Consider the following 18,387-nt stretch of genomic DNA (forward strand, 5'->3'; position numbering starts at 1 on the left):
TAAAGACGATCGAAGGATTCAACATCGAATTCAAAGCCGTATTATTCAAAGATAAGAAATACTTAGTTCTATTTCTGAACGCACAGCAATGTTTTGACAGCAGATATTTCCGTTCCTATTCATTAAATATTCAAAGCTTGCGCGGTTACATTTTTTTTTTTAAATGAATACGATGAAGTAATATTTTTTTGAATAAAAGTATTTACATGAATTGTTAAATCATACAGTATTTTTTCTGGAAGTTTAGATGCTCAGGAATACTAATAATTTTTGATAAATAAATCATGTCCCAGTTTAGTCCTTGACTCCTGAAATATTACTGGAAAACGGAACGCAGTTAACTCCTAGCGACTGAAAATGAATTATCGAATTGAAAAAAAGGCGGGAAACCATTGAAGTGGAAAGGCGCGCTTTTTGATTTTGAAGCAAATTAAAATTAAAATATTAGGTTTTTTCGGGACTATATTTGTAAATAATAGTGTGAACATAGTGTAAATAAATAGTTGTAAATAAATAGTTGTAAATATGGGGAAGAAGAGGCGGCGGAAAGATGATCTCATAGATGTCCCTCCAGACGTGAATCGGCCTGAGTCCGTAGATTCGGACTCCGAACTTTCGGTGGTGTCGGCATGCTCCAACTCCAAAGTCGAGGAGTCTAAAGATAAATATGCCATTTACAAAGTCAAAGGCTACGCACGGAAGTATCCGGAGGACTGTAAGAAGGAGGAGTTGGTTGTCTTCCTAAACCATATTGACGAAGGCAGGACTTTTACTGACAGAGATCGTATGGCTCTATCTAAGGGCATACGGGAGCATGGTGTGTCTGGGGTGATGCACTTGCGAAGCATTAATAGATACAAGGTTGGCGTCACTTTCGACTTACCGAACAACGCAAATATGTTCCTGAAGAACAAAAAACTGCTGGAGCAATTATCGCTCAGAGCGTCTATTCCTGCTGGTGATACTGAGGTCACTGGGGTACTCACTTCAGTACCAGTTGATATGGCAAATAAAGAAATTTTTCGTTGATTGGTAGTTCAAAAAATGTCATCCAGGTAAGGCGTTTCATGCGCAGGGTAAGAGGTGATGGAGGTAAGTTCTCTTTCGTTCCTACACAGGCAGTAGCGGTTACTTTTGCCTCAACCATCTTACCGCAGTACATATATTTGGATTCTTGGCGGCATGAGGTAAATAAATATATCCCTCCTGTTAAGCAATGCCTTAAATGCATGCGATATGGGCATATCGCCAAATTTTGTAAAAACTCGGAAGTCTGCTCGATCTGTTCTGAGCAACACAATTTTAAAAAATGTAACGTTGCTCCGCAGGATGCCAAATGTGCAAATTGCAAGGGCAATCACATTGCAATATCTTCAGCTTGTCCAATTAAAAAACAGCAGGTAGAGGAAAATAAAATAAAATCTCGAAACGCCACTTATTCAGACCTTTTTAATGTGAATTCATTCCCAGCTCTAACGGCACGCAATATTGACACGCAAATAAATAATCTTATGAAATCAGACAAATTTATAAATACATTAGTGGAAACACTTACGAAAATATTAAGCAATAAACAAACACCCATTAATTCAATGTCGATTAAAGAAGCTCTCAAATCAACTTTATGTGATAAATTTTCTTCTGCCTGTTAATGGATATTTCGGAATTGAATATTGTTCAATGGAATGCACAAAGCTTAAATAGTAACAAACATATATTTATTGACTTTCTTTATAGACACAATATTCATCTGGCAATCATTAGTGAAACGTGGTTAAAACCGCAACACGATTTTAAAATTAAACATTATAATATTGAAAGAAATGATATTGGTAACAAACATAATGGCGTTGCAATAATCATTCATAAAAGTATTAATTATACTCAAATTAAAACCTTCTGTGATAACTCATTACAAAATATTTGTGTTAAAATAAAAGTAAATAACAAAGAGTTATGTATAGTCAGTCTTTATAGTCCTTTGAATTGTAATCCGCAATTCTCAAAGGAAAAATTGGATCTATTAATAAAATCTATTCCTGAACCTTTCATATTGGCTGGTGATTTTAATGCTCATCACACATCTTGGGGCTGTGGCTCGGACTCTGTGCGTGGGCGCAGTATTCTACAGGTTATTGATGATAATAATTTGGTTCTGCTCAATGATGGTCAACCAACTACTGTTGGCTCCTTGACTTGGCGTCCTAATGCGTTGGATTTGACATTAGTTTCATCATCTTTAGCGCTGAATTGTGAATGGAACGTACATGATTGTCCTCTTGGTAGCAGTTATCACATCCCTGTAATCATAAAAGCAGTGATTAGCAATAATAGTTACATTAACAACAGTCATTATTCTTCTAATGTTGAGCATTTGCCTGTTTATCCAAATTACAAATTGGTAGATTGGAAGAGATATACCAGTAGTGTTGATGAATTGCTATATGATTTTGAAATCGACAGTTTATGTATTACTGACACATATCTTAGATTTTGTAGCATTTTGCGTACAGCAGCCGCCAATTCTATAGTCAGTTCTGCACATTCTTCCAATAGATCTTGTTGCATTAGAAGTAATAAGCGACCTTTGCTTCCTTGGTGGAATCAAAAGTGCGCGGAAGCTGTAATAAACTTCAGAAACGCATATGTGGAATTTAAAATAATCCATCCGAAGAAACTTATTTGCAATTTAAAAGGTTACGGGCAGTTAAAAAACTGGTTTTAAAAACGGAAAGGCAAAAAAGTTGGTTTTCCCTTTGTGAAACTTTTAATAGATCTACACCGATATCAATAATATGGAAATTTATGCGCAAATATAATAAAACATACAATGTCAGTGGTCATGAAGACGATACATGGATTTTAGATTTTCTTAAAAAATATACACCAGATTTTGTCCCATCAAGTGCAAAAATTTTCACTTCTGGTTGTAATTCTAGTAATTGCTACATGCTTGATCCCTTTACATTGCAAGAGTTGATGGCGGCTATAACTTCCAGGAGAGATACCACATGTGGTCTTGACGGAATGCCGTATATACTTTTCAAAAAACTTAATATTTCAGGTTTAAAATTATTTCTACAAATTTTGAATTTGTTATGGGAAAATGATATTATACCCCATAATTGGAAGGTTGATTGCCTAGTACCTATTCTAAAACCTGATAAAACTAAAATGTGTCCCGATTCTTATCGTCCCATAGCTCTTACTTCTTGTGTTGGTAAATTGTTTGAACAACTGTTAAAACAACGCTTAGAATTTTATATAGAAAAAAATAGTATCTTACCATCAAATCAATTTGGTTTTCGTAGGAATCGTTCCGCTCGTGAAAGTATTTGTCAACTGCAGCTTGATATTTATAAATCCATAACAGCAAATGAAAATCTGGTTGGAGTGTTCTTTGATGTTGCAGGTGCATTTAATAGTGTAAATATAGATATTCTATGTGATGAGTTATCACAGATAGGGATTCCGGGAAAAATCATTAATTGGCTATCAAATTTCCTTAATAATAGGGAAGTATTCGTAAAATTTAATAGGCACCTTTATGGTCCTAGACTATCGGCTAAGGGAGTTTGTCAAGGTGGAATATTGTCACCTTTAATATTTATATTGTATATACATAGATTAAATTTAATTTTAGGGGCTCAAGTTAAAAATCTACAGTTTGCAGATGATCTTGTGGTTTATTCATCTGGGAAGAACATTTCGCAAGTAGTTGAGACAGTCAATGTTGCATTAACACATTTGCACAATTACTTCTCTTACCTTGATCTCACTATCAATCCATTAAAGTCCAAAGTAGTCGTTTTCGGTAAGCGGAATCATAATTTACCCGCTGTGTTGTATCATAATTGTGCATTACCCAGCTCTCTTGAAGTTAGATTTTTGGGAGTTATATTTACACACAATTTGTCCTGGAGTAATTACATTAGGAATATTGTTGCCAAAGCAAATAGAGGTTTTAATGTTTTAAAATCCTTGAGTGGAACTTACTGGGGAGCAGACCCAAAAATATTATTATTGTTATATAAATCTTTAACGTAGTCACTTTGAATATGGTTTTTATTGCTTTGCTGCAGATTCAAAACATGTAAATAGTTTAAATATGTTGCAAAACAAATGTTTGCGGGTTATTACTGGGGCATTCAGAAGTACTCCTGTGAACGCTTTGCAGATTGAATGTAATGTTGCACCTCTAGCTATTCGTTTTGATTTCTTATTGGAAAGATTCTTTCTGAAGCTTTATAGTGTTTCTGGTAATAGTCTTTTAAACAATCTTGTACATTTAGCTACACATACTACTTTAAAACCTTTTTATATATTACAAAGTCTTAAAAAATTTAAAGCTTTTATTGAAAATATTAACATTCATCAATCAAAACATATCCTGCCTTGTTATGAAGGTTCATTTAGTAGTAAATTTCCAGCTATAACTGTCATTATAAAGAAGAGAAAAGAATTGTCTTCTAAAGAGGATGTGTATAATATGTTGTCAGAGTGGTCAGATCACAAATTTGTATATACTGATGGTTCCAAGAATGATAGAGCGGCTTCTTTTGCTATTTATGAGCCTACTTCAAATATCGGTATAGGCATGAAAATTGACAAAATGCCAGTATTTTACAGCTGAAGCTGTTGCAATCTTGAGTGCACTGAAACATATAAAAAAATCCAATTTAGAGTCTAGTAAATGGGTCATAATAAGTGATAGCATGAGTGTCCTACAAAATATAGCAAATAATAAATTCCATGCTAACACTAACTACATTATTCATCTGATTAAGGAAATGTGGGTACAATTGATTGAGTCAAATATTGAAGTTCAATTTGTATGGGTACCATCCCATATTGGTGTTAAAGGAAATGAAAAAGCAGATTATCTTGCCAAAAAAATTGTCGAACTAGAGGATTCAATTCCCAGCAGCGATAAAAGTGTTTCCATACCTTACACAGATGTAGTTAGTCTCTTAAGGCAACGCATGTGTGAAGCGTGGGGGAGACATTCATATAATTGTGTGCACAATGAAAATGTGGGTTCATGGTTTAATACTCTCGATGTCCAAGTTAATACTGTACCTTGGTTCTGTAAAAATAACATTTTTTTAAATAGGAAATTTTATTCAATTATTTGTCGTATGCGTTTTGGTCATTGCAGATTAAATTATCACCTTCATCGTCTCAAAATGGTCAGCTCAGCATATTGTGATTATTGTCAATTGCAAAAGGTTCAAACACTACATCACATCTTTTTTGAGTGTTCGTCTTTCAACATTCAGCGCCTTGTGTTGTCGGATGAGCTTCTTAAAATTTACAAAAATCCTGAAATGGTCCCGCTTAGCTTACAGGAGTTGCTTATGAATGCTTCAACTTATATATATTTGTACAGATTCATATTGGAAACAGTTAATGACATTTAAATGTTCATAAAAGTTAGCATTACTTTTGTATATATAATTTATATATAGTTTTTTAAAATATTCTATTATATTTGTCTAATTTATGGTGTATATAAATAAATAATAGCATATGAATAGGGGAAAAAGGTGAAACCTTTAAATAACATCAACTTGACGTAAAAAATACGTTGACGCTGTCTTTAAAAAAAAAAAAAAAGAAATTGATATGACTTGACATGAAATAAAATTATTATAAAATTAAGAAAAAAAACCTGGATAATAAAAGAAGACAATGACTTGACAAAAAATTATTGATTTGACATGAATTAAACACGTATGACAAAATTTTTTTAAAAATATTACGAAAGAAATAAATACCTACGAAAGACTAGGCAGTATGGTCGAAAGACTTTAGCCTGCCCTATGGGCAAAAAAAAAGAATTATCGAATTTCTGAAATAATTTATTAGAATTATAATAAAGTGTAGCGGTAGTCGTAATGCGTAGTTGTATAAACATTCAATGCTTTAGGCCGTATTAGTTGTATTTTATACGGTTTTATTTACGAAAACTTTTTGCTTCGTCGATGGACTTTAGAATCGATAACCCAATTTCATTCAAGTTTTAAATGACTGCAATTAAACGTTAGTGCGTCGCTGTAAAATGCTGCTGTATTAGGGTTGTGTGTCGGTGTTGTGCTCGTCGTGACCATGCTTTTCACACCGATTTACATCGCTATGACCTTTATAAAGACCTGGAGGATTCGCTCGTTCAGAGCTCGACTCCTCGAGTTCCTGAGCGGTAATACGAGTGTCGCATTCTGCAAAGTTCCTGAAAATGCTGCCGGTGAGTACATGTTTCATTAACTAAAAACATCAAAATGTTCCTACAATACTCAGGTCACCTTTGTAGTAAATAAAAAAGATAAGATAAATTACACACTACCTACTAATCAAATTTAATTAATAACCGAACCGGCTTAATTACCTATTTTTTTTTCTTACCAAACCCACAAGCATTTAATTATTCTTCAGTATTCTTAATTTAAATGTGTATTAAAATTTACAGAAACACCAACGCTCAGTTCAAAGCTGTGCACAAACCCAAAAAATGCATATCTATGTGACTTACTGGACTACACTAACACCACTAGGATATGCAGCATGAAGCCAACCCAGCTCATCGAGATCAGTGACTGGGTGTCATGCGCCAGTGGCCTGCCTTTAGGGTCCAGTGAACAGTCTCCGATCACTGACTTAGATGTAGATGTGCTTTTTGAATGCGAGATGGAACCTCATGAAACTGGACAAGATATCATTACTGTAAGTTATACAACCTTTTTCTTATGTGACCATGTGCTTTATGCCTGGCCATATGACATTGGTCGATATGGTATTTTGTCGTCGTAAGATGGCTTTAAAATTCAGTTCGTTCCCGCAGTTTAATTGATAGTAGTATGATAACTTAATGATGCCAAAATGTTAGGCAGAATCCAGTAAGTCTAACAACCAGTTTCAGCATGGATATGGGTTGCCTGGGTAACTGGGTTGAGGAGGTCAGATTGGCAGTCGCTCCTTGTAAAATACCGATAGGCTAGGTACTCAACTGCATCCCGTTAGACTGGAAGCCGACCCCAATATAGTTGTGTAAGGGTCAATTCACACTGAAAGAGCAGCGGCCGGCAGCGGCCGGCAGCGGCCGTAATTGCAAGGGATTGAGCGTGAGCGCGGCGGGCCGCGCGGCGCCGCGCGGCGCCGCATCGCGCCGCGCTCTTACATTTTCCGTGCTCTTACGGCCGCTGCCGGCCGCTGCTCTTTCAGTGTGAATTGACCCTAAAGGTTCGGGAGGTAATGGTGTTAAGCATAATTATCTACAAGGACCACATAGCATAGGATACTAATTAGATACTTAATTAATTCGTAGTTTCCATATTCCTGAAGTCTTGCCAATCTTTAAAATTACCAAAAGAAGGTTTTGTGTTCCAAGAATGACTAATTCAATCACTCCCAGATGTTGTAAATCAATTAGAACTGATAATATTAATTGATATTTTCTCTCCCGCCATCTTAATTGATTATCTGGATAAATCCAGTTTAACTTGTATTTACTTACGTACACTTAGGAACTATATAAACCTAAGTTTATGCATGATATAAATACGATATCCTTCTGTCTGATTGATTTATTAATTGGAAAAGAACATACTTATCTTATTTACTTTAACTTAGTATCCACGGGGCAACACGAAGTATGTACAGTGCCTAGCTACCTACCAATACCTAGTACCTATGTACCTAGGTCTAATTCGATTATTATTTGCCTGAATACTTTCTAGAAATCTTCGCTCCATCTTCTTCTTCCTGCCCTGTTCCCAAGTCATTTGGAGTCCGCGTACTGTATACTTTTCTTCCATTCCTCTCTGTCAGACGTCATGCTAGCATCAATTCCATTCTTATCCATGTTCTCTTTTAGGCAATCAAACCTATTTTTTCCTCGGTCCACCTCTGCCTCTCTATCCTTTCATATTCATACTGAGCACAGCAAATCCTCGCTCTATATTCGGTAGTTTTTATTTGTTTTGTTTATGCTTATTCAGGCATCGTTATTAACTAACGATTATTAGACTTACCTTCCTTAATGATTGGCAAACAGCCGTCATAATTCTATACCTCATTGCCCTAAGTAGGTAATTACACAGGCCGTGTCGCATAGGTAGTCACTGCAATTCATGTTCTTTTTATTATTAACCCAAACAAGCCGGTGAAGCAATCTTTAAATTGATGCTTGGAAACAATTAATTAGGGACGACATAAAAACTTCAGTTAGTCATAGAAATAGCCGTTTACTTTAAAAATTGTAAGCAATTGTTTTAAGAAATCGGACTTTTATGTTTTCGGTACACTTGGGCCCTAATGTACCAAAAATACTCAGAAACCAAATAGAATCTAACTCCGAGTGAAGCTGCGGGCATAACTCATCGTTGCAGATAACATTTTTCTAAAGCGGGGTAACATGCAAACAAGCAATTTAGAAATACGTGACTACCCGCCAATACCCTGTAATCACTATCACATTAAGTGAAATGCAACTGTGAATAATAGAAATTATAAAAGGGTACTGATAATCGTGTTGTTTACGCCTGTTCTCCATGTTAAATGATAATAAAAGTAACGATGATATTTACATTGGCGTAGTCGGGGTTCACACTGCGCACCGAGTGCACGGCCGCCGCGAGACCAACAATTATTGTGCGATCGATAACTTCAAAATGGAGTTGAACTTTATAACAACTTTAATAAAACACGATGTGAATCATAATGTGAAACAGTGCTTCAAGTCAAAAAAGCCTTTCAGTAAGTACTTGTTTAATTTAATTGTTACTTAAAATACACTTAAAGAAAATTCTGTTTAAATATCGTATCATGCCTTGGAGAACGGAGCAAAAGTTCTGACGTTAGGTACTTCTTTAATCAATTTATATATAACTTACATACTTATGCAGATAAATAGGTATCCTTTGTCTTTCTTAACGTAGGAGTCTGTTAGAGTTCCATTTTCCAGAACCTTAGTTGACATTAAACATTTTTCATACTGTGTACTTAGATGGATACCTACTTAGTTAGGAAATCTCGTGACAAACCTACTTATTTTCATTCAAGAATAGAAACTTAACAGTAACATAACAATTAGCTCAACATTGTTTACTAAAACCGTGTTTACTGTTTATGTCGCAGATTTATGTCAATAGTCCATTTTGAGATCACGAAACAGTTGTAAATAGTTACCTAATTAGTACTGATATTGGCAAAACTATGCGTAGATGAGGTTCATTGAACCCTAGATTTTGTTGGTCGGTATCTGTGTTTGTTCCAGTTATCAGTATGTTAAATTGTGTAATTAAATTGATCTAATTTGGTAGTGACGAATACGTGACCGCGGTCATATGTGCACATGTGCCCTCGATCTTCAAATACTGCATTGTCGAAGTCTGTGATAAAAGAAAGATTCAATTCACTCTCTAATTTGTTAGGAAAAATTATACATCAAAAGACCTTTTGTAAAGACACCTTTTACCTTGAGTTGACACCATACTAGGTTGCTCGTAGCACTAGGCCATTAGCACACCTCCGGCACTCCGGAACAGAGGTAGTGAAATCTTGAGACTCACTTGTTGTGAGACGAGCCGTATAACGTTTAAATGCACGATAGCATAATAATGCATTTCAGTGAATCTTTATCGATTTTAATTAATTAATCGATATTAACGACATGGTAATTCATCTTGCACTGTAATGTCTTCACACTGGTGTAACTAATGACATGTTTGGTAAGACCGGTTATAAGTAGGTATGTGATTGTCGTGTAATAACTTACCGGTCTGATGTGAAGACAAGGCAGCACAATAGCTAAAGTTAATAAAGCCAGATGAGCTGTTTTTGTGGTTTAATTAAAATTGCATCAATAAAATACCAAGTATTAAAAATATTTACTTTCATTGAACTTGTTAATTAATAATCAAAGGAAAAAGTTGTGCAGTCAAACTGATAACAGTGCAAGAACCTCTATGCTATTGACCGTCTACTTCGACAGAATGTGATCTTATTTTAGTCTTTTCATTGCAGTAAGCAGAAAAGAAGAAGTCATGGCGATAAAAAGCAAATTTCCCACCAAAATACCCGTAAGTATTTTTCTCGGTGTAATTTCAACTTACATTTACCTAACTACTGAATCATTTAGTCGAAGACCTTCGTCATTAAATAGAAGGTGCACCCACTGGAGCTTGTGTTAATTATCTGCTCAGGCTCAAACTCTTGTAACTTATGTGTTCCAAAAATCTTATCACTAGTAGTTGTCACCGAAATTCTACCATATTACTTATTTCTCACTTCCGTAAGTTCTTATCCATAAAAAAGTTTATTCCAAGAAGATAACCATGGTTTTCTCTTACAGTTAATAGTTGAGAGATACCACAAAGAAAGAAATCTACCAACGTTGGACAAATCAAAGTTCTTAGTTCCTGAAGATATCACAATGTCGCAGTTTCTAGTTATAATTCGGAATAGGATAAGAATAAAACCAAACCAAGTAAGTACACAATTTAACCAGCAAATATGTTTTGTATGGAACGGTTCCTAAAGGCCTCGGAGGAGGTAGAACCATCTCTTAATTCTCATCAATTGTCTCCGAACTAATTAATGAAAAAGAACCCTCTATTCGGAAAAAAAACCTCTTGTCCACACCCTTATTAGGCCTGCTACAGTTTACAGTTTGTTGAAGTAATTTTATTCTAATAAGAACATTTATTTCAATTCAATTCAGACGTAGGTACATATATTCTGCCAATTAATCTGAGTTATCAAGTCCATAGTCTATGAAGTCTGCCTAACGTCTAGTTCAATCTAGTTGGTCATGCTTACTATAGTATAGTCGGGGTAAAAGTATTATTTATGTAATCCCGTAATCAATCAATTAGCTCAGGCGATAATTAATTGATATGTTACATAGTAGAAGACGTTTGAAGTGACCCCATAAATTTGCGTAGGTAGCATAAGATATCTGGGTATGCCTATTTTTTAAGTTTGTATCTTATTGCTTCCTGATAGAGTGCAAATTGGACTAACGTTGAGCTATCCTCATTGGGTCTAACTACTGGGTTACATGTAGTTTTTGATAAAGAATAGATATGTCCAAAAGTAGCAGCCCAGCAAAATCTTTTTTCTAGATTTTTGTTTTTATAAAAAGTTTATTGTTTTAGGCCTTATACTTGATAATAAACAACAAATCAATGCTAAGCATGAGTCTCACGATGGCTCAGGCGTACGAAAACTATGGCGATGAAGACGGGTTTCTTTACATCACATATGCGTCACAAGAAGTCTTCGGTTATAAAGATGGTAAGTAAGCTATTTTAAATGGTATTCTCAACCTAAGATAATTAATATATTACCTAAATTGATAGCTAAAAGGTCTACGCTACGCTTACGCTTATCTAACCATATCCAGTTTTGGTGACCGAAATATCCATGCGGAAGTGTGGTTCCTGGAGGCCCTTAGGAACCTACATAACGTTTAATGGTATATAATTGATTATTGTTCCAAGTATCTATTCCTCAAGTAATTTCCCACCATTTATTTAATGAAGAACAAAACCCTCATTCTAATAGCCTTATCGTAAAACTTGCAAGTGGCCCAATTAAAAAAGAGATCCATTATCAAACTCGGCTTGATAATTTTCGTGGCACACATTCTTTATGTCAAGCTTTAGATATTTGAAATAAAAATTTTGTTACAGATATGAATATCAAACAGTCAAATCAAGAGGTCCAAGCAATCAGACATAGGTTTCCAAACAAAGTTCCGGTAAGTCCAACTTTTATTAAAAACTTTTTGCAAAAATAATCAGCGGCCAGTTTTTTTAATTTTCATTTTTGGTACAGTTATACGTGGAACGGTATTCGAGAGAAAGGGAAGTCCCTGCGCTGGGGAGGAACAAATTCCTGGTCCCACAAGAGCTTACAATGTCCCAGTTTCTGTACATCATAAGGACGAAGATGAAACTCAGAGACTCGCAGGTATAGTCACTTATTTAGATATTAAAACTATGAACTTATTCAATTTTTTTTGGGGTCGGCGCGGCATGTTTCCAAAGTCCTCCGACCATGCTCCTTTTTGGAGTAAAATGATTTGAAAAGTTCGGCGTTAGCTATGTAGACTACAATCAATCTGGAGCCTTCAGATATTGGCGCTCACTTAAAAAGCTTTTCTGCATTATTGGATGTGCTACTAACTCCTCTATTTCCCTCCGTAGGCGTTATACTTGCTGGTGAACGACAAAGTCCTAGCGAGCCACAGTATGACGATGGCGCAGGCGTATGAGCAGTTCCGCGCGCACGACGGCTACCTACACATCACGTATGCAGCCCAGCAGGTGTTCGGTTGAACCATGTAAGTATCTTTGCAATATCATCATCATCATCTTCCTGCCCTGTTCCCAAGTCATTTGGGGTCGGCGCAACATGTCTTTTTCCATAGTTCTCTGTCAGATATCATACTTACATCCAACATAATGTACCTAAAAAACTATGTCAAATTTCAATCTCTAATCGAAAAACAACCGATGGATCGGTCACTGCAATCCAGTCACTGAATAATACCTACAATCTATCTGTCGGTCGATTTGGTTATTTAGAGATAGGGGTTTGACATAACTTGTATGGGACTAATTTCACAACTCAATCTGTTCTGTACTAAGCAAATCGATGGATATGTTATTGAAATCGCCGAAAACTTTAGCATTAACATCCTCTCCTTGACTAAGTAAGCTAAGGTAACCTCTTTCCTCAGTTACCAAGTTAATTTAGGTCTGCATAATAATTGGGTAGAACTAGGCCATTGAGACCAGGTGGCCAGTCAAATGGACAGATGGTTATTTAGGTTGTAATAGTTCCTAATTAACCTATGACCTAATAATGGTCTTTGTAAAGGTCGAATTATTTTGCCATGATTTAAAAAAATATTTTTTGAGCACAGTAGGTACAATGTAGATTAAAAGATACTTAGGTAAAATGTTGGCAGTCAAGGGTACCATGATAGTAAACAAATATGATGATATCAATTTAGGTATATACAATATTAAAATATTTGTAGTGAGCCTATAAATAACTCAATAACAAGGATTTTATACTGATAATGATATTTTATTGCTGTTGTTGTGGATCGCGACCCCAATCATCCTTGTTTTTGAGTAGCCTGGATGTTTCCAGAAAATATTGTGAAGGATTTTTATTGATTAATTTATATGAAATGCGTTTATCGCTTTATTACGTTCGTGTATTTGCATTTGTCATTGTTTTTTTTTTCATCATTATTGTACCGTACCTATAGGTAGATTTAATTCCAAACTTTTTTTTTCTTCAAATACTCGTACCTAACAACACGTCGTCTACATAGAAATGATCAATATTTAGAAAAACACCTACCATCTTATTAGTTTTTAATTCGGGCAATATTTATTTACATGAGTATGTCTACCCCTAACTTTGTTCCTCTATTCTATAGTAAGTAGGTCCTAATCAGGTCCTAATCTAGAACCTTTAGTTGGGCCCTTCTAGAAGTTTCGAATTCCGCAGCCCGAATGTCTGCTATACTTGATTGATATTCGTTATCGGCCTCGGATACAAGTCCTAAGCAGGACCAAACAGATAACGTGTTGAAATAATTTATTCCAGATAATATTCAATTCAATGCAACAATGTAGGTATTTGACTCGTAGAAAAACAAACGGAGATTTATTGGACGTACGCACGTAATAAACTAGCTACGAGTATAAAGTATTGATAAAAACTGTATTGTGTCAATAAACGTAAACTATTGGTAATTTCTTTTATATTATGAAGTCAGCATAGGTCGAGTATTAATCTTATTTAATAAACATAATTGGCAATTGTTTCTGCGTCTCGCCTTTGTCTAAAAAGGAATGAATGAACTGCAGTTTAATGGCCCTTGCTTGATTAAAAATATTATTTTGTAATAATAAACAAGTACATAATAATGAAGTCCATAATATGAACTACGATTTTTTTAAAGGATTAATTAAGTTACTCTTTATTATTCGTTCTAATTTGCATTGGAAGAATCTGCATGTTCGTTCCAAAACAACAACAAACTTTTCGTGTAAATACTGATGCTTGCCGGAAATATAGGCCATAGATTCATATTAGTCATGCTTACAGACAAAATATTAACTGTGTTATTTAATTAGGTACCCTTGTTTGCGTCATAACGTAATTAAATGTAGGTCCAGGGTAAGTAGGTAGGTACTATTGATCAGCAACAAGCTAGAACAAATATATCCTCTTCCTCAGGTCAGTTTACTTTAAACAGATTCTCAGAATCAATCAAAGAGAGATACATAAATGAAAATAATAACACAGTACCTACCCAGTACCTAGTTCTATAAACAACTGATTGGTAGATCATAAACAAGCATGTTATTCAGTGATTGATTTCATAGATAAGTCGCGAAACTCTTTGCTAATGTATTTGCACTTGAAGTAAGTACTCCTTCGTGATAAACTCTGGGCACAGTGCTAGATCGGCATGATAATCTGTCATAATACTTTTAAACGTCATCACATATCGCTAAGATGATGAATGTAAAATGTTTGTCAAGCAAATAGGTTCATAGTGGACGCACGTGCTCGTCGGGTTAACATTCGATATTTGAAATGGTAACACTGGCGATAGTCACGTGCTTAGTTTGTTAGCGAGCTTAGTCTGTAATCTATCGGCCAGTGACAATGTAGACAAACCTCTTTTGTTGGCTCTTGTTATGATTGGTTAATAATCTTGACGATATTGAAGCAAAAAGTTACTTTTTTATATTACTTAGGTACATACAGTCATACAGTTATATAAAACTATCTACATATATTTATATCTCTTTTTATTTTAACTCTGTCATAGCGGGCCTGCTGGAAGAGATTTGTACTTGAATGTTCTATCTTTCTTGACTCATCAACTGTGTACCTAAACTATTACATAAATAAATAATTAATATTATCAATAAAACTATGATTTATAAAAAAAATTATTAGGTATCCTTTCTGTAATTAACCAAATAGGTTCAATAGAACTCGTGATCTTTACATTGCCACTCCTCCGAAGAGTCAGAGACAATATCATTTGGGCTTGGTCTTAGTTCAGCAACACCGCAATGATTCACGAATCATAAATAAATACATAACAACTTTTTAAAACAATAAATACGATAACTAATTGGGTCTGTAGTTTAAAAATATCTTTCTTTCCGTATGACTGTTTATCGGTAACATAACTATCAGACAGCCTGGATATGGCAATGAAAATAATATGAGTACATTATTTCAACGGAGGCTGCATGATAATAATTATCATTGTGAAAAAAAAAACCTTGTTGTTGTCACCTATCATGTTACTTTTTATATTAGTGTGCTTATGTAAGTTCATTACATGTCTGTTGGGTGAATGGTCGGTTATCATTGTTGCTAAGTGCGCCGATAATTTTATCTTGGCTATTAGCAAAATATCTATTCATTATTTTAGTTTATGAGCGCTTGTAATCCTTAGATCGTAATAGCGGCTGAATTGAGGTCTTGTTATTTTGGTACAAGTAGTTTTAAATTGGTGTCTTAATAATGAAGGATAGTTAGATTTGGAACTATTTTGGAGAAGTGAATTTGAGTTTGAACCAGAGTCTGAAAATTATCCATAATGTTGATACAATATACAATGTGAATACAAGACTTTAACTATAATAATTATCACTGATGCGTATTCATAATAAGCTAAAGGTCCTTATAAACCTAATTATAAAGACAATGTCTAATTGTCAAGCACACTAATTGATCTAAAATTAAACCGTAATCTAGAACGAACGGGTTTTGCGCAAATTCCTACTGAGTGTTTGGTCTAAACTTACTGCTTATTAACCTTTGGAAAATATTTGACCTCTTAAGAAATGTTATTAGATAAATTAAATACTAATATTATGATTTGACTAGCTCATATCCTGGCTGTTGTTTAGAACTTTATGATGGACTAAAATGTATACATAGATTTTTGATTCTATTGACAATTCTCAGAAAATTACTGAGTTTAAAGTCATCACAAAATTAATGATTCCTTAAGTAGGTACTTATATTATTTGCTGTGTTAATTACAGTAAAGTAAATTAAGAGTCATGTCCTAAACAAGTGTATGATTTAAAAAGCGGAGATGAGATTGCCATACCGTATAAGGCAGGATGTCATACAATTCCTTCAATAACAAACTAAGCCCAAAACAAATTCTTTGTTCAAAAACAAAAGGACAAACCAACACATTTTATTATTTAATATTGTTTGCAGGAGCACAAAACGAACCTGTATTATTCCATAGACAGAACATTATTTATGTCATCATAATAAGTTTATCTAGGGTCACGATGCACAAACATCCAGTGGAACAGAGCCGTATTTCTCTTTATTGTAGATAAGGATTTATATGTCCTTTCGTATTGTAGACCCCCACGGCTTGTTGTTAGGGAAATGTACTGGCAGATACGTGCAGTTGCTAATGTTATAAATAACTACAATAGATATCTAACGCTATGCGACTGTTGTTCTGTTTGAGTGCAGCATTCATTTGTTTATGTAATATGGTTATTTCGTTATTCATTGATGAACGTTTGAGTTTCTTTCATGGACTTCTAAGTTGGTAGAAGTTTCCAGAATAGTTAACTACAATCATCTTTTTCTTGTTTGTGTTGTACAAGTATCGGTGTTGCCAGTAAGAATATAAGCTTAGTTCATTTTTTTATGAACTAAGAACATTATTTTAATGAGTAGTTATTTTCACTTTTATGAGTAGGTATTTTGTTTAAATACCTACTCATTTATCAATAAATAAATAACCACTGAATAAATCAAATTAAAATAAGATTAGTTACATACGTATCGGGTAATATTTTATAATACATAAGTGACATTGTCTAGTGGTCCCATTATTTGCTGAGCGTTGATAAGTAACTCAGGATGTTTGCATACGACTGTGAATGTACATTTAATGTATTTTGAGGAAATGGTTTAGACATACAGTAGGTACCTATGGATAGATGGAATATTTACAACTGTTGCTAGGCAACGACATTCGAAAAAATTATTGTTCCTTTTAAGGATATGTTTCTTTAACTATCTAGAGTGAGATAGCTAATTGATGGATAATTCACATGAATTACCTTGCTTCATTGATTGCCCCAAAATGGTAAATGCCCGTTTTGATATACCAGATGAGATAATTCTTTAAGTAAACAGATGATATATAAATCTTTTGTCTAAACATCTAAAGCTAAGTTTGGTTGTATGCTTGAACGTGCGTTGGAACTTATGGAGCGATTTGAAAAAAATATCTGTATTATGTAGATATCGAGGATTTATCGAGGAATTGATTTATAGGTAGGAAGGTACGTAGTTTCTTAATCAATGTTCTAATAACAATTTGTATTGTTTCAGGTACACACAACCAATTGGAGTAAACTAATGTTCCTGGTGTCTTCTAATTTAAAGACTGATAGTATTCTTCTTGTCCTATTGTGATAGTTATAGTTAAAGTGTTAATTCTAGGTCATAATCAATTTTGTAAGGCATGGAATGGCTGGACCCGCTGCGATAGGGCTCGTATGAAAGTATAAACCAACTTAGGTTAAACTACTCTAAAGTACCGTTACAATCATTTCAAAAATGAAATAAGTGCAATAAAATGTGGTTACTATCCTATGATCTCGAAAATATATCCAACTGTAAATTATTATTATGTTAAGGCTATATGTATTGTCTTGTCATGTATTGTAAATAGAGACACGTAAAATATCGTATTATCTATGTAGCTAAAAGATCTGAAATAAACTATGTTAAACTATTTCCTGTTGATGTATCCTTATATGTTACAGTCTAATATATTTTATTAATAATGTGCTGGTTTTATTTAAGTGTGTTCTTACCCTCACGGCAATCTTCTGGTTTTATTCAGGTGTGCTCTGACCCTAATGATGGTCACGTTAGCTAAGCATTGCTTCGTTACAAAGTAAGCTTATTTGTAAATAACACACCTAGGCACCCACTCTATACTTCTTAATATATGTTGGTTGTTTACTGGTACATTAACTAAGGAGAAATATATTTAATTAACTTGGCACTGTGTGGCAGGTCAAGACCACAAGTCGAGGAAAGTTTCGTAACAAAACTGTCAACATGAGTATTTTTATTGAACTATCTATAGCAAGTTTTTATATAAGCACCTAAATAAACTTTCCTTAAGAATGACTATTTATTAGTGCAATTATACACTTTAAGGTCCTTTTAAGTCCCCAGCGGGGCCCAGTAGGGCCAAGGCCTGCCGGGGCTGCAGGATTGTTCGAAAGAGTTACCCCCTGGTACATAAAAGGCCTACGGCGGAATACGACGGTTTTAATC

General features: G+C 34.5%; 1 protein-coding gene, 1 long non-coding RNA gene and 1 pseudogene across 5 annotated transcripts; 2 read left to right on the top strand and 1 right to left on the bottom strand.

The window, feature by feature from the left end:
- The first annotated feature begins 418 nt into the window (after positions 1-418).
- On the top strand, positions 419-2,645 carry LOC135118503 (uncharacterized; annotated as a pseudogene).
- Positions 2,646-4,616: 1,971 nt separating this feature from the next.
- Positions 4,617-5,821, bottom strand: LOC135118504 (uncharacterized). 4 transcript variants are annotated; one of them, XR_010277622.1, is made up of 4 exons: positions 5,782-5,821; positions 5,172-5,303; positions 4,948-5,086; positions 4,617-4,655 (listed from the first exon to the last, which is right to left on the bottom strand). It is a non-coding gene; the product is annotated as an uncharacterized LOC135118504 (long non-coding RNA). The 4 variants fall into 4 exon arrangements; XR_010277621.1 differs by having other exon boundaries at positions 5,778-5,796; XR_010277619.1 differs by lacking the exon at positions 5,782-5,821 and adding an exon at positions 5,554-5,598.
- A 2,630-nt stretch (positions 5,822-8,451) lies between these two features.
- Positions 8,452-17,885, top strand: LOC110377214 (uncharacterized). The gene is made up of 8 exons (XM_021336008.3): positions 8,452-8,751; positions 10,021-10,076; positions 10,349-10,483; positions 11,154-11,292; positions 11,691-11,758; positions 11,836-11,970; positions 12,207-12,343; positions 17,428-17,885. Exons 1-7 carry the CDS (start codon positions 8,547-8,549, stop codon positions 12,336-12,338), a joined length of 870 nt encoding a protein of 289 aa, XP_021191683.2. The 5' UTR covers positions 8,452-8,546; the 3' UTR covers positions 12,339-12,343; positions 17,428-17,885.
- The last annotated feature ends 502 nt before the right edge of the window (positions 17,886-18,387 follow it).

This window comes from Helicoverpa armigera, chromosome 23 (assembly GCF_030705265.1).
Source record: "Helicoverpa armigera isolate CAAS_96S chromosome 23, ASM3070526v1, whole genome shotgun sequence".
In the NCBI taxonomy this organism is placed as follows: Eukaryota; Metazoa; Arthropoda; class Insecta; order Lepidoptera; family Noctuidae; genus Helicoverpa; species Helicoverpa armigera.